The sequence below is a fragment of the Barbus barbus genome, assembly GCF_936440315.1.
Source record: "Barbus barbus genome assembly, chromosome: 13".
Taxonomy (NCBI): domain Eukaryota; kingdom Metazoa; phylum Chordata; class Actinopteri; order Cypriniformes; family Cyprinidae; genus Barbus; species Barbus barbus.
The window spans coordinates 5590587-5602715 of NC_136741.1; the positions used below are offsets into that span (position 1 = coordinate 5590587).

General features: G+C 36.9%; 2 protein-coding genes across 3 annotated transcripts in view; both read right to left on the bottom strand.

The window, feature by feature from the left end:
* Nucleotides 1–462: 462 nt before the first annotated feature.
* On the bottom strand, nt 463–4838 carry LOC306879366 (N-acetylmuramoyl-L-alanine amidase-like). The gene is made up of 5 exons (XM_079432231.1): nt 4637–4838; nt 2962–3807; nt 2660–2870; nt 885–1182; nt 463–784 (listed from the first exon to the last, which is right to left on the bottom strand). The coding sequence occupies exons 1-5, from the start codon at nt 4698–4700 to the stop codon at nt 764–766; spliced, it is 1440 nt and encodes a 479-aa protein (XP_079288357.1). The 5' UTR covers nt 4701–4838; the 3' UTR covers nt 463–763.
* A 574-nt stretch (nt 4839–5412) lies between these two features.
* Nucleotides 5413–12129, bottom strand: part of LOC306879353 (myosin-11-like) — a 34982-nt gene continuing 28265 nt past the window's right edge. Inside the window, exons 34-42 of one of the 2 annotated variants that reach the window (XM_079432210.1) lie at nt 11887–12048; nt 11663–11791; nt 10135–10223; nt 9720–9843; nt 9022–9230; nt 8418–8526; nt 8097–8269; nt 7887–7919; nt 5607–6875 (exon numbers count right to left, since the gene is read on the bottom strand). In XM_079432210.1, coding sequence (XP_079288336.1) covers nt 7895–7919; nt 8097–8269; nt 8418–8526; nt 9022–9230; nt 9720–9843; nt 10135–10223; nt 11663–11791; nt 11887–12048 — 1020 coding nt within the window. In that variant the 3' untranslated portion in view covers nt 5607–6875; nt 7887–7894. Of the gene's footprint in view, nt 6876–7886; nt 7920–8096; nt 8270–8417; nt 8527–9021; nt 9231–9719; nt 9844–10134; nt 10224–11662; nt 11792–11886; nt 12049–12129 lie in introns of both variants that reach the window. The other variant, XM_079432209.1, reaches the window with a different exon arrangement.

The window sequence follows — 12129 nt, forward strand, 5'->3', positions numbered from 1 at the left end:
CAGTTTGTGGGTGGGGAAATCAGGTTAGGTATACAAGTTGAAGGAAGACTGAGAGATGACAACTAGTGCTAAATTATAGTGCTATGTTCTTTACTTTGTTATCGCTATTTATGGAAAATCTAGAGTGCATCATGTTTCATTTGATCATGTTTTGTTCTCACAGATTGTATTTGAGTTTGAACTGAATTGGTATGGTTGTGATTGGAAAAATTATTATGAGCATCGTAGCGTAACGATCAAGATTTAATTAAAAAAAAAATGAAATATGAATAGGGTTGACAGTTTAACCTAAATACCTGCTTGTTTTGTTCAGTGACGGTTAAATTTCCTGTCACAACAGCAGCACTTCCTGTCTCACTCTGGGGCATTCTACGAAAACCACTTCCTGTTGTGGTAAAGACTAAAGTAATCTTGTCAACCGTTCCTTCAAACTGTCACATACAAAACTCAACATGTAAGATTAGAGATCACCTTGTTTATTTTTGCACATGTAATTCTCATTTACACACAGTACAGTAACTTTTCAAGGTTTCATACAGACTCCTAATCAATGTACAAAGTAATGCTAATTGCCTGTTTTATGCTAATAACTTTACATTTTAAGTGGCAAACTTTTAACTTCTAAATTATATTTAAAATTAAATGTATATTTAAAATTAAGGACTTGTCATACTAATTAGTGGGTTTCATTGTTGTGGCTGCTGAAGCAGTCAAGCACCTTAAGTCATGTCATGTCAGTGACAGCAGATGTCCTCTGTGTTTCTTAAAAGGAAGAAACCGTTTCCTGTGAACAACATGGTGCATTCACAAATTAATGTGTTGGTTAGGATGACAAGTATTTCCAGCATTAAACTTTGAAATTTCTAAGTATAGCATCTACATACTTTGTAGTGTTCCCAGGTTGTTATCTCAGAATACAGTGAATCCCCTGGACATACTGTGCCTGCCACTACTTGTCTATGACCCAGAATGGTAAAATTCTCATGCAGAAATCCGTTGCTCACTCCGCATTTGACCAGATGATGGTGCACCAGCTCCATGTCTAATTGGGTGGGTAAATGAGCAGTGTAGTCCCCGATGAAAGCAACACCATACCCAACACTATTAGATCCTTTAGTATGAGCCCCTAATGACATCCAACCTCGTCCTTCGTAGATGTAGCCATCAGACCCAACAACAAAGCTTGGAGAAACAGTCAGATACACAAAATACTTACAAAGGATACTCACTGTGATCATTTGCATGCACTCTACTCAAAGAAAAAAGAAAAATATTGACAAATATGGTTGTATATGCTCTGATCAGTTCGTAGAAAAAACAGTCAATTCAACTTTTAAACATTTGACATTTTTATGCATGTAAACATTATAGCTGTTCTAAAAACAGATACTGGTTTCTAAGGCAGGAACTTAAGTAAAATGCAACCTCATAAGGGACTCTTTTAAAATCCTCTACATAAGAAGCAACTTTGTCGTCATGCTAAAAATGCTCCTCACTTAAAAAACTGGAGACTTGACTCACAATTGATTTCCTATAGAGTTTGGCATTAGCACGTTGCTATGCTAATAGTTATACACAGAAATAAGCAAAGTATTACATAGTACACAAATAGTGTAGCCTATAAAATAATCAATTTTTAATTTAGCTATTTAGCTATTACCTCAGCTGCCATTTTGTGTTTATTTTTCCACTGAGATAAAGCAAAGCTGCATCTGAGAATACATACTTCCCTACTATATAGTAGGTTAAAATGGTATGTAAAAGAGCAGTATGTCTAAATTCACAGTATTCAGAAAACATTAAGCAAAAAGTACCTGGATGAAGTGCACATCCTATTGAAATTTTACTATCACATGCAAGAGGATTTGTAAATAGCAGTGAGGCAACATACATTACATTCATGCTAAACATTAATTAAACATATTGTTTAAATGTCTACTCAGAAAGAGAAGTACCTACTCAATGAGTGTGCAGTTTGCCAGAAGTCTCAGTTTTGATTACTCATTTAAAATGAGACAATTTGCTATTATTTATTATTATTATTGCTATTATTTGCTATTTATTATTATTGCTATTATACAGTTTAGATGATTTTTTTTAATGCTGCAATAATTAAGCTGTCATATGGTCATGTTACAATGTGCCCCTCAGATGTTACAATGTATGGGGCATGTTGTCACATTTCACTTCCAGATTTTGAGGGTAAATAAAGAAAAATGTATACACTGTAATTATGACACAAAGTGTACAAGTGTGAGATTACTGTGGATAAAAAAGTATACTCTGAACCCCATGTGGAGTTACACAATTTGAGAAAGTCAAAAAGTGTTACTTTGTGCCCCACTCTCCCCTACAGTGTCCTACCTACAAGTTTACATGTAGTATATGATTTCTTTGTATACTCTGACTTTAAAAATACATTATCATGGTTAAAATATTATTTCTCAATATTGTTAAATGCTTATTTAGTTGTGTAAATAATGTTTTTCCCGCATGAAGTAACTTCATTGCAATGCATTCTGGGGCTGCTTTCTCCACTGGGAACACCTACCATTTGGAACAGCTTTCACATCAGGTTGTCCACCTTTGTAGGCAGCAAACTATAGGTTTAGGGACAGAACGTATATTTGTGACAGAATCATGCTGAAGCACATGTTACCTGTAGCCGATGTCGTACCAGCCCCGCTCCTTCTGGTGGAAATGTTGCATTTCCCTCATATTTTGGGAACACATCTGAAGGTTTCGACAGGGTTTGCTGGGAATCGCTGTGTGGTGAATATACAGAAATGGCAGGGGTGGAGACAGAGGTTTGAGAGGAACCACGGGTGGCGCTGCTTCCCACATACATCTTGGAATGATGGCAGGACACTCTGAAGGAGGGTAAGCACAGAGATTATTGGTTTAACACCAGCGTTTGAACGGACGAGTTTTATTTGACCAACTGGAAGTACCTTCACTTACCCATATAACGTAGCATAAACTCTTTAATTCCTTTTTCTATAAGACTCTCAACCCCAACGTCAGCTTTTTGTGGATGGCTATGTAGTGCATCTGTTACTTTCTCTCGAAGCAGTGATGAATTTGTGATCTTTTTAAAATTCTGTCTGCGATAGCGGCCTCTCAGATGAGTACTCAAGTCATGATCCAACTCTTCCATAGTCCCTAAGTAGTAGCTCCTCAGTAGTGTGCTTAAATTTACTTCAGAGCAGTTAACAACAGAAAGATGCTTCCCAAGTATGGCTCCATCCATTCCACCCTGGACCAGAGCATCAGTGGCCAAGGATGGCACGTCTGAAAGAGTAAAAACCATAGGAGCAGATACATTGTCCCAACAACCATCCGGGCCAAGTCGCTCAGGTGGAGTTGCATTCCCAAACTGCAGAAATGACATGCCTAAGTACTTGGCCAGCGGGAGTAGGTAGAGACCATGAGGCTGGTTCGTGGCCTCGTTAGCCCATAGCCCATATTCAAGACCTAAAAGGAGAGGAGCAAGGGCAACCGTCGTGCCATCGGGAGTCAGAACAACTCCCCTCTCTTCATGATCATCTGTTATGAAATGATGAGTGACTTTGTCCAAGAAATTTGAGAGATTGATGTTTATATTCATCTGCTCTGTGAAAAAGCTGTTATTTTCATAGTGAATATCACCTCGATTGTCAGATGATCCCACAAAGTCATGTGTGACATTGTCAGCAATTTTGCGTAGACTTGTCACTAAAGCCAGTGGACTTAGTCTTGGGTTTAAATCTTCTAACTGTGTAACAGCAGTTATAAAGTGCTCCATGTTCCTCAGATGAACTTCTGTAACTAAAATATATAATTACTCAAGACACTATAATTATGCATGTGCAATTATAATCAAGCTAAAGAGGATTTTTGGGGTAATTGAGGTACGGTCTTCATCTCTTTGATGTGACAAAAGTATATGTGACACAATAAATTTAAGTATTAAACGTATAGCATGTCTCCGCTGTCTTTTGAAATTGACATATCACATATTGGTAAGGTTGAGATGGTAGTCCAATTAAACTGTATGCATACTGGATGAAGCCGAGCAGCAATCGCAATATGTAGGTTTGTTAGTCTGACTAAAGGCTGGAATATACTACATGACTGTTTTCCAAATTTTTGCCCCAATTTACCATCTGGACATATCAGTGAGAGTTCCTGGGAGTCAGAGCCAGAATGCATATTTTGGGCAGTCAGAGTTCACAGATTTCATGGAAATATATTTGATATTTAGGAGTTGATTTTAGTATATTGTGTGCATGTTTCTGCATGAGTTCGTTCACTTCAGATTGACTTGAAATTCAGGTAGTGTGTAATTGTCAGTCACTTAATGCATCCCAGTTTTGCTCTCTAACCTTTTACAAAGTAGGCAAGTATTTGAAGCCTGTTATATTAAAAATGTGTTCAGATTTTAAAGGTTGTGTAGTATATTCCAGCCTATACCAAAAAATGTGACTTTCATTTGAACTAAAGCACTCACATGACAATAAAAAACTACATGTACATACTGTATGTTTAGGGTTATTTGCATGAAATTATACATAATTTATTGTTATTATAATAGCAAGTACATGTAAAGTGTAACAAGAACACCTTAAAATAAAGTGTTACCAACATTTGTAAATACCTGAACTCTGAATGACTATCCATATCCCAGACATGGTAATAATCCACAATGGTCTTGGTGTCATTATCAGTACTAAATGCTACGATTCAGTACTAAGTACTTAATTTGAATGCAGTTTAAGAGTATTTGTATATATGCTGAAACACTGAAGGCAGGACACTTCAGATTCTGCAATTTAGTGTCAGGTGGCATATTTCATCATGAAAAACATGTTTTTGTGTTGCATCAATGGGATTGCATGTTTTTCGAGTGTGTATGTTTGTACTCTGATGTGAGTAAAGGTCTTCCACATTATCTGAATTTAACTACAAATATTGATTTTTGGATGGCAGTGACCGACAGATCTGCCATTCTGTTTGTTATTGAAGGAAGAGTTACTGGAAATAAAGGAGGTAAAGGTCATAGTTAGAGTGGTATATAATGTACTTGTACAAAAGTTAGTTGTTGCACATGTGCATGCAGTTACCTGAAGAATGACTACAACTATCTGTATAAATAACAGCCTGCGGAGAAACACATTTTCACTGGATTTGTTGATTAGAAGAAATTCTTCCCTCTTGCGACCATGAAAAGCAAGAGCATTGAAATTAAAGTAGCAGCAAATTTTTAGATGAAAAGGCCAAAGCCGTTTTTGGAAAACTTGCTTACTGAATACTATGCAGTATGTACTGTATAGGGCATAATATGTTTTAAATAGTAAGAGAAACATTATGGACATTATTCAACAAATATAATATCTACCATGGTTTTGAGAAACACCTTTTCGCATGCTATTTGATGTGCAAGTATTGATTTTATTCCTGTTAACAAGAAAGTACATACTTAGCATTTGAACATGTTTTAGTGAGTTGAATTTAAAAGGTTACTTGAGGCTTGATTGTGTGCTGTAAGGTTAGATTTCTTACCAAACACACAATTTTAGTTTGCATTTGACATCAAAATTATTTAAAGACACAAAACCTTTTTTTTTCAGACTTTATTTCATGTGCATGTGGTTTCACCAATGTATAGATAAAAGTAGATAAAGTGAATAAATTCAATGACATCATACTCAACATACTGTAAATTGTTTGTGCCAAGTGAAATTTATGTAAAAATAAAATTTTACATATATATTTATATAATTTCAAAGTTCTTTTACAGGCATTTTCTGTCAATAGACATCTATTTGACAGAATGGATTTGAATTGCTTTCAGTGTGTCTATTTCAAATATTGAAATATTTGTAAGAAAATGAAATTAAATCCATAATATTGGTCTGTTAAAAAGTCACGTTTTATATATTACTTTTAGCAAACATTCAGACTGAGGGAACATAAAATACTAGAAAATTACAGTTTTCAAGGTACCTGACTGTATGATAAGGAAGTAACGTTTTGCAATTTTTATAATTACGTTTCTGGCACAACACACACCTTCATTGATATTTTAAATTTAGGATGCTTTCTTGAGGCTGCAGTCTACTACATCTCAATAAACACATTTACTTGCTGTCTCTAGAGTAATAAAAATGAAGTAAACACTAGTTATTAATATTGGGAAAAATCTGTCAAAGTGTCCTCCAGAATTGCTAAATTTGATCTGAAAATGCCTGAGCTGTATGCATTACAGGAATATATAGCAAATAAATGAGAACGTGCAATATATTCAGGGACAATTATGCAGTACAAAACAGTGAACAACCATTTACCTGCAGTTGAGACATAAAAATGACAATACAGATGGTCTTTTATAATTAAGACCTGAGTGAGGGAAAATACTAGGTCTTAGGAGCAACAGGTTTCATTCAGATGTTTAATAATCATTGAAGAACCTGAAAAAGGAATACCAAGTCTCATGGTGCTTTGCTGGAATATGAGCAGATCTGCAGTCGCAAAAGAAAAACTGAGGGTTGTGGTAAATGAAATAACAATAATTAAAAAAAAAGAAACTATTAAATCATGACTGGCCAAATGCCTGGTCAAACAGCAGTGCTTTGTTGCAGTCAAACAAAATATAATTATAATCTAAATAATGACCATTGTAAAAGAAAATTGTGTTTTTTGATAAAAAGTTCTTTTAAAGATAAGAATGTTTGAACAGTATGGTGGGAGGCATCTATTCGCTAGATTTGGTTCCATTGTAGTCACCCTGCATGTCCGCATCATCCTCTGCAGCATCTGAGCTGTCAATCATTCCCCGTCTGCCACCACCTGAGCGCCTCGGTGTACTGCTGAAGGATGATGGTTCGTTGCCTCGCCTGAAATGTTACAACAAATCTTAGCATAAAATCACATAGATTTCCACTGCAGGTTGCTTGGTACATTTGTGTTAGCTCCTAAATACCATGTTTTTGAAACCATTTGAAAACTAAGGAAACCTTTTTCAATCCCAAACTGTTCACAAAGCCCGGAAGAAGTTAGTGTCACTAAGTGATCTACCAATCAGCAACTGGCTTGAAAAATGCTGCATTATTAAAAGTATAGCATACTGAATAATAGTAATCACAGAGGGTTTGATTTAAATGTGCACGAAGCGATTTTTGCCAAACGATGTTGATATTTGAAAGCACCAAAACACCTACATGTGTGTTTTGGGACACGGTCCGATGCTGTGGTTTTTTTAAAAATCACTTAGTGCACCTTTAAAAGATGTTAAGAATTTCAGTTCATCATATGTGATAAAACTACAGTAATGTAACTGTCTGCTTTTGTTTGGTTGATGAATGATTGGTGTGGAGTACTCGCAGTACAAATGTGCATCTGAAAAATCATTTCTTCACCAGCGTCCTAATAAGTATGTCACCAGAATACAGCCACAAGCGTCTTTTACAGTCGAAAGTGGTATTAGACATCAGATTTGTAAGAGGTTAAAGGCAGCGTTAAAACCTCATTTGTAAACCTGTAAACAGGCTAAATGAGGTTGGTTCAGAAAATAGAACCAGGCTTTGAGAGGGAAGAGGGAAATATGGTCAAAAATATGTTGAGCCTCAGTGGAGGGACAGAAATCTCTTGATTTGTTTTTTTAAATATTGTCATCGTTTATGTTTTGAAGATATACAAAAGTCTAATGGGTTTGGAATGACGTGGGTGAGTAAATGATGACAATTTTCATAAACTAAGCTACTTATCTTACCTTATGTGCGCACTCTGCAAAACCTATGTAATATACCATATTTCACTCTCGCAGGCAGGAAATATATTTGTGGCAAGTAAAAGGAAACATTTGTGAGGAGTACATCGTCTGTGTCAACCTTTGAGCACAGAGGTACCTGCATAGTCACTGTGTGGGTTCAGGATTTCCTCTGCAACATAGACAGAGATAGACAATCTTCGGTTTGCAGTTTATTAAAGGAAGGGTTTTGGGCTGCGCTACAAGTGCTGAGAATTTGCTCAAAGCTTTGTCTAAAAGAGCAGTTACTGCCCAAAGATTTCAGGACTTTTTGGGGTGCTGAGCCACATCTTGGGAGCGATATGCATACCTGAGTTTGCTCTTGAGGGAAGTGACCTCACGGCCCATGGCATCATTGGCTTCTGTGGCCTCATCCAGCTCTCTCTGAAGCTTTCTGCGGGCCGCGGTGATTCGCTGGGACTCTTCCTCGCTCTCCTCCAACTGCCTCTTCAGCTGCTTGACACGTGCGGTTGCCTTATCCGCCTGTGAAAGAGAAGCACTTCTCAGGGCAAGCGAACACTATATTCTAGTATAGTCAATTACACTATCCTTTTCCTTTTGAATTTAGGTATGATCCTTAAACTTTATATGAAAAATATAGGAAAAGCGAAGAGAGAGTATAGCTGCTAACCTGGTCTTTATATTGTTCTGCTTGTTTTCGTTCATCTTCCACTTGGATCACCAAATCCTTCAGCTTCTTATCCTTCTGGCGAACTGCCTTTGCTGTGTTTTGCTTTTCTCTGCATTAGAAAGAAACATCAGTTACAAACAAGCAGCACCAAACAAGATAAAATGATGATATCACGTCTTCTGTGACATAAAGTCATGTTCTTAAAAAAACTTTAACTTTCAATTGGCCATCGTGAGGGTTGGTAAGCTTCTTTTTTGTAAGGTTTATTTTTTATTTTTAAATAAGTCTCTTATGCTCACCAAGGCTGCATTTATTTAATCTCTCTCTATATATATATTCACAATTTATTTATTTTCAAAGCAGCTTTAAATTATTAAAATTATTCCAAAACCACTGAGCAAGCTAAGAACAAGCACATGTACATTTATGAATGAAGGAGAGATGGATATTTTTATCTCACAAAAACTGTATTGGTTTATATTTCTTTAAAAATATGATTTGTGATATTTTTAAATTTCTGTTAACTTTTTGTGGTCCTCCTTGCCACCCCTTGGGGGGTCCACATACCCCAGTTTGAAATCCTTTGCTATAATAAAAGACATGCCTGCTCTCCTGGTCAAGTTGTTCCTCCAATTGTGCCACTTTGGCTTCAAGAGCAGTGATGGAGGACTTAAATTTGGATTTGACTTGGTTCTCCATCTCCTGGAGTTTAGCTTTCAGCTCTTTATTCTGCCTCTCCATCAACTGTCTGGCACTCTCGTTCTTTTGGGATGTGGTGCGTTCGGCCTGGAGCTCGTTGGTAAGTTGGTCAGCCTGACGGATGAAGAAAAAACTTGAGGAAATGACACGGTTTTCATACAAATTACAAAGTTCTGTCTCCGTAATGGCATTTCCATTCTCAAAGTTTTTAAATCAAAATGTATTATAATTTTCTTAATAATATGTGACCCTGAACCACAAAACCGTGTAAGGCGTACAGGTATATGTCTAGCAATAGCCAACAATACATTGTATGGGTCAAAGTGATAGATTTTTCTTTTATGCCAAAATCATTAGGATATTAAGTAAAGATCATGTTCCATGAAGATATTTTGCACATATCCTACAATAAATATATCAAAACTTAATTTTCGATTAGTAATATGTGTTGCTAATAACCGCAAAGCCAAATATTGTCCTATCCTAACAAACCATACATCAATGGAAAGCTTATTTATCCAGCTCTCATATGATGTATAAATATCAATTTTAAAAAATTGACCCTAATGACTGGTTTTGTGGTCCAGGGTCACATATATGTACCTGCTGGACACTCTTCCTCAGCTTGTCATTAAGCATCTCCATATTGCCCTGCTCCTCCTCCAGCTCTTCCTCCAGCTGTTGGATCTTCGCTTCTAGCCGTCTCTTCTCGTCAGCCAGTGCAGATCTTTGAGGTTCAGTCAAACCACATATTATTTTCAATCAGAATGTGCTTGGAGCACATTTTTCCCGTAATGTTTCGGTACACAAACTGTGCTGGTATGTCTAAAGTGAGCTATTTCACATAACTGAAATCTAGAACTACACTCTGTTCCCATACAAACAGTCACACTAAATAATGTCTACTATTAATTGTAACAGTGAACCACATACTCCAATGGAAGTCAATCTATCAGAGGATTATAATGAATTCCACAGGATTCAAATATTTCTATGACATTTTATTTGTCATACTCACTTTCCAGATGCATTGCTGGCCAACTCATCAGCCAGTTCATCTCTCTCAGCTTCAGCTTGCTTTTTAGACCTCTCAGCTGCAGCCAAGTCCTACATTTAAAGAATTTAACTTAATTCTTCAATAATAAAGGTGAGACAATCACGCAAATCAATTGCTGCAAGTTCACAATCTTTTTTGTCAACTTCACCCCTGAAACTTAATTACTTAAGATTACTGAAGATTTAAGAATTACGATTTTAAATAATGCAAGCAAATGTAAAGAATTAAAACCATTTTTAAATTCCAATTAGAATATCTTTATCAGTTTATGTTAATTTATTTTTCATAATACTTTTTAAAATGTAGTTTAATATTTGTATATATATCACTATCAAACCCCCTGTAGTTCCATCATGAACCCATAGGGGTTCTGTGAGCCCTTGCTTGGGAACCCATAATTTAGCCATTTCTTTTTTGTTAAAAACTGTTTGAGTTTTATTTTGTGGAACAGTAGTACAAAACAAAAATCAGATGTACAAATGTAAAACTCACCCCAACCCTTGGTAGACTTAAAATAAATAAATGGGATTCTTGAACTAACACCAATCTTTCTTCTTTGCAAAAAATCCAGAAAACCTGTATGTTTGTGAAGGCCATTTAGGCCATTAATATTACAACTCAGAATATTAAGGTCAGTCATGGGTATCAAACAGAATTACTGCATAATAAGACAAAATACAAGTTTGAAAATAAAACCAGTTGAGTCTACATTGAGTCTACATGTCCGTGTACCGCAGCAGTTTAAAGATGAAAACCCATGGTTTATCGAGATCTGAGGATAGCCTTGTGTACATGCGATGCGCTTGCTCCACTTCAGTCTCTTTGCCCGCCAGAGACGGGAGCCATGTCGGTAGCGATCTTTTCAAAAAGCCCATAGGGTCGTCCTTTTCAGAACCTTAAGGCAATCCAACCAGACGCAGATTGCTGCGCCTATTGCGATCCTGTAAGTCCACAACCTGTTGCTCGAGCGCGGCAACGCGTCTATCGTGATCTGCGACAACTTTCTTTTGTTCTCTCATCTCCCCTGTAAGAAGATCCAGTTTAAAGCATAGCGACTGAACAACTGACATGTGAGAAGCGAATTTGTTCCGCATCGCCGTCAACTCGGTTCTTAGAATGTCCTCAAAGTGTGTAACAGTGTTCGCCATCTTGTCCATCATATCGCTTGAGTTCGGTGACTTGGATTTCTTCTTAATCGGATAAGCCGACGGAGACAACTCCTGATGTCTACAACTGCATTCCATCAGGTAAAGCACAACCAATGAATAAAACTTAAAACAAAACGAAAAAAATCTGCAAAAAGAGGCCAAACGTACGGAGCTCTACTCAGGTTCATGAGCACGTCACGTGACTCCTTTTCATAATTTAGCCATTTCAAATAACCCAGAATTGTACTATTTTGGAAACAATACATTTATTTGAATGAACAGCCCCATACACAACTCTTTTTAGACAAATTGCCTCAGTATGTTATTCATAGTAGCCTCACCTCATGCAGCTGTAGAAGTTCAGCCTCCAGAGTCTTGGCCTTCCTCTCATTCTCTTTGGCACTGGATAAGACTTCCTCCCTAGCAGCTCGAGCATCATCAAGCTCTCTTTGGAAGTCTTTCATTTGAGCCTAAGTTATAAAAACATACTCAAATAATTACTAAATTACTTTAATTTATAATTGGAGTACAATAAATTCATCCAATCATAAAATGTAGTTTTCACCTGGAGCTTGCGGAGCTGCTTGATCGCCTCTTCTCGTCCCTTGTTAGATGTCTCAATCTGGCCCTCAAGGTCCTTTATGTCTCCCTCCAGTTTCTTCTTGGAAGCAGCTATTGCAGTCCTTTGCTTGCGCTCATCTTCGAGTTCAGTTTCCAGCTCACGCACCTGTTGTTTAAGATGTTTGTTTAAACCCATGTATACATGTATGGAAACCCATGTATGGAAGTCAAAGTCTGAGTGAAGAAG

What these genes read in the sequence shown, in the direction of transcription:
- LOC306879366 (XM_079432231.1), bottom strand. Translation starts at nt 4,700, where the DNA reads ATGACACCAAGACCATTGTGGATTATTACCATGTCTGGGATATGGATA. An exon ending in GTTTATGCTACGTTATATGG is followed by an intron (nt 2,871 to 2,961) that starts GTAAGTGAAGGT and finishes ACCCTCCTTCAG; the next exon opens with AGTGTCCTGCCATCATTCCA. An exon ending in TGGTACGACATCGGCTACAG is followed by an intron (nt 1,183 to 2,659) that starts GTAACATGTGCT and finishes TGTTTCTCCAAG; the next exon opens with CTTTGTTGTTGGGTCTGATG.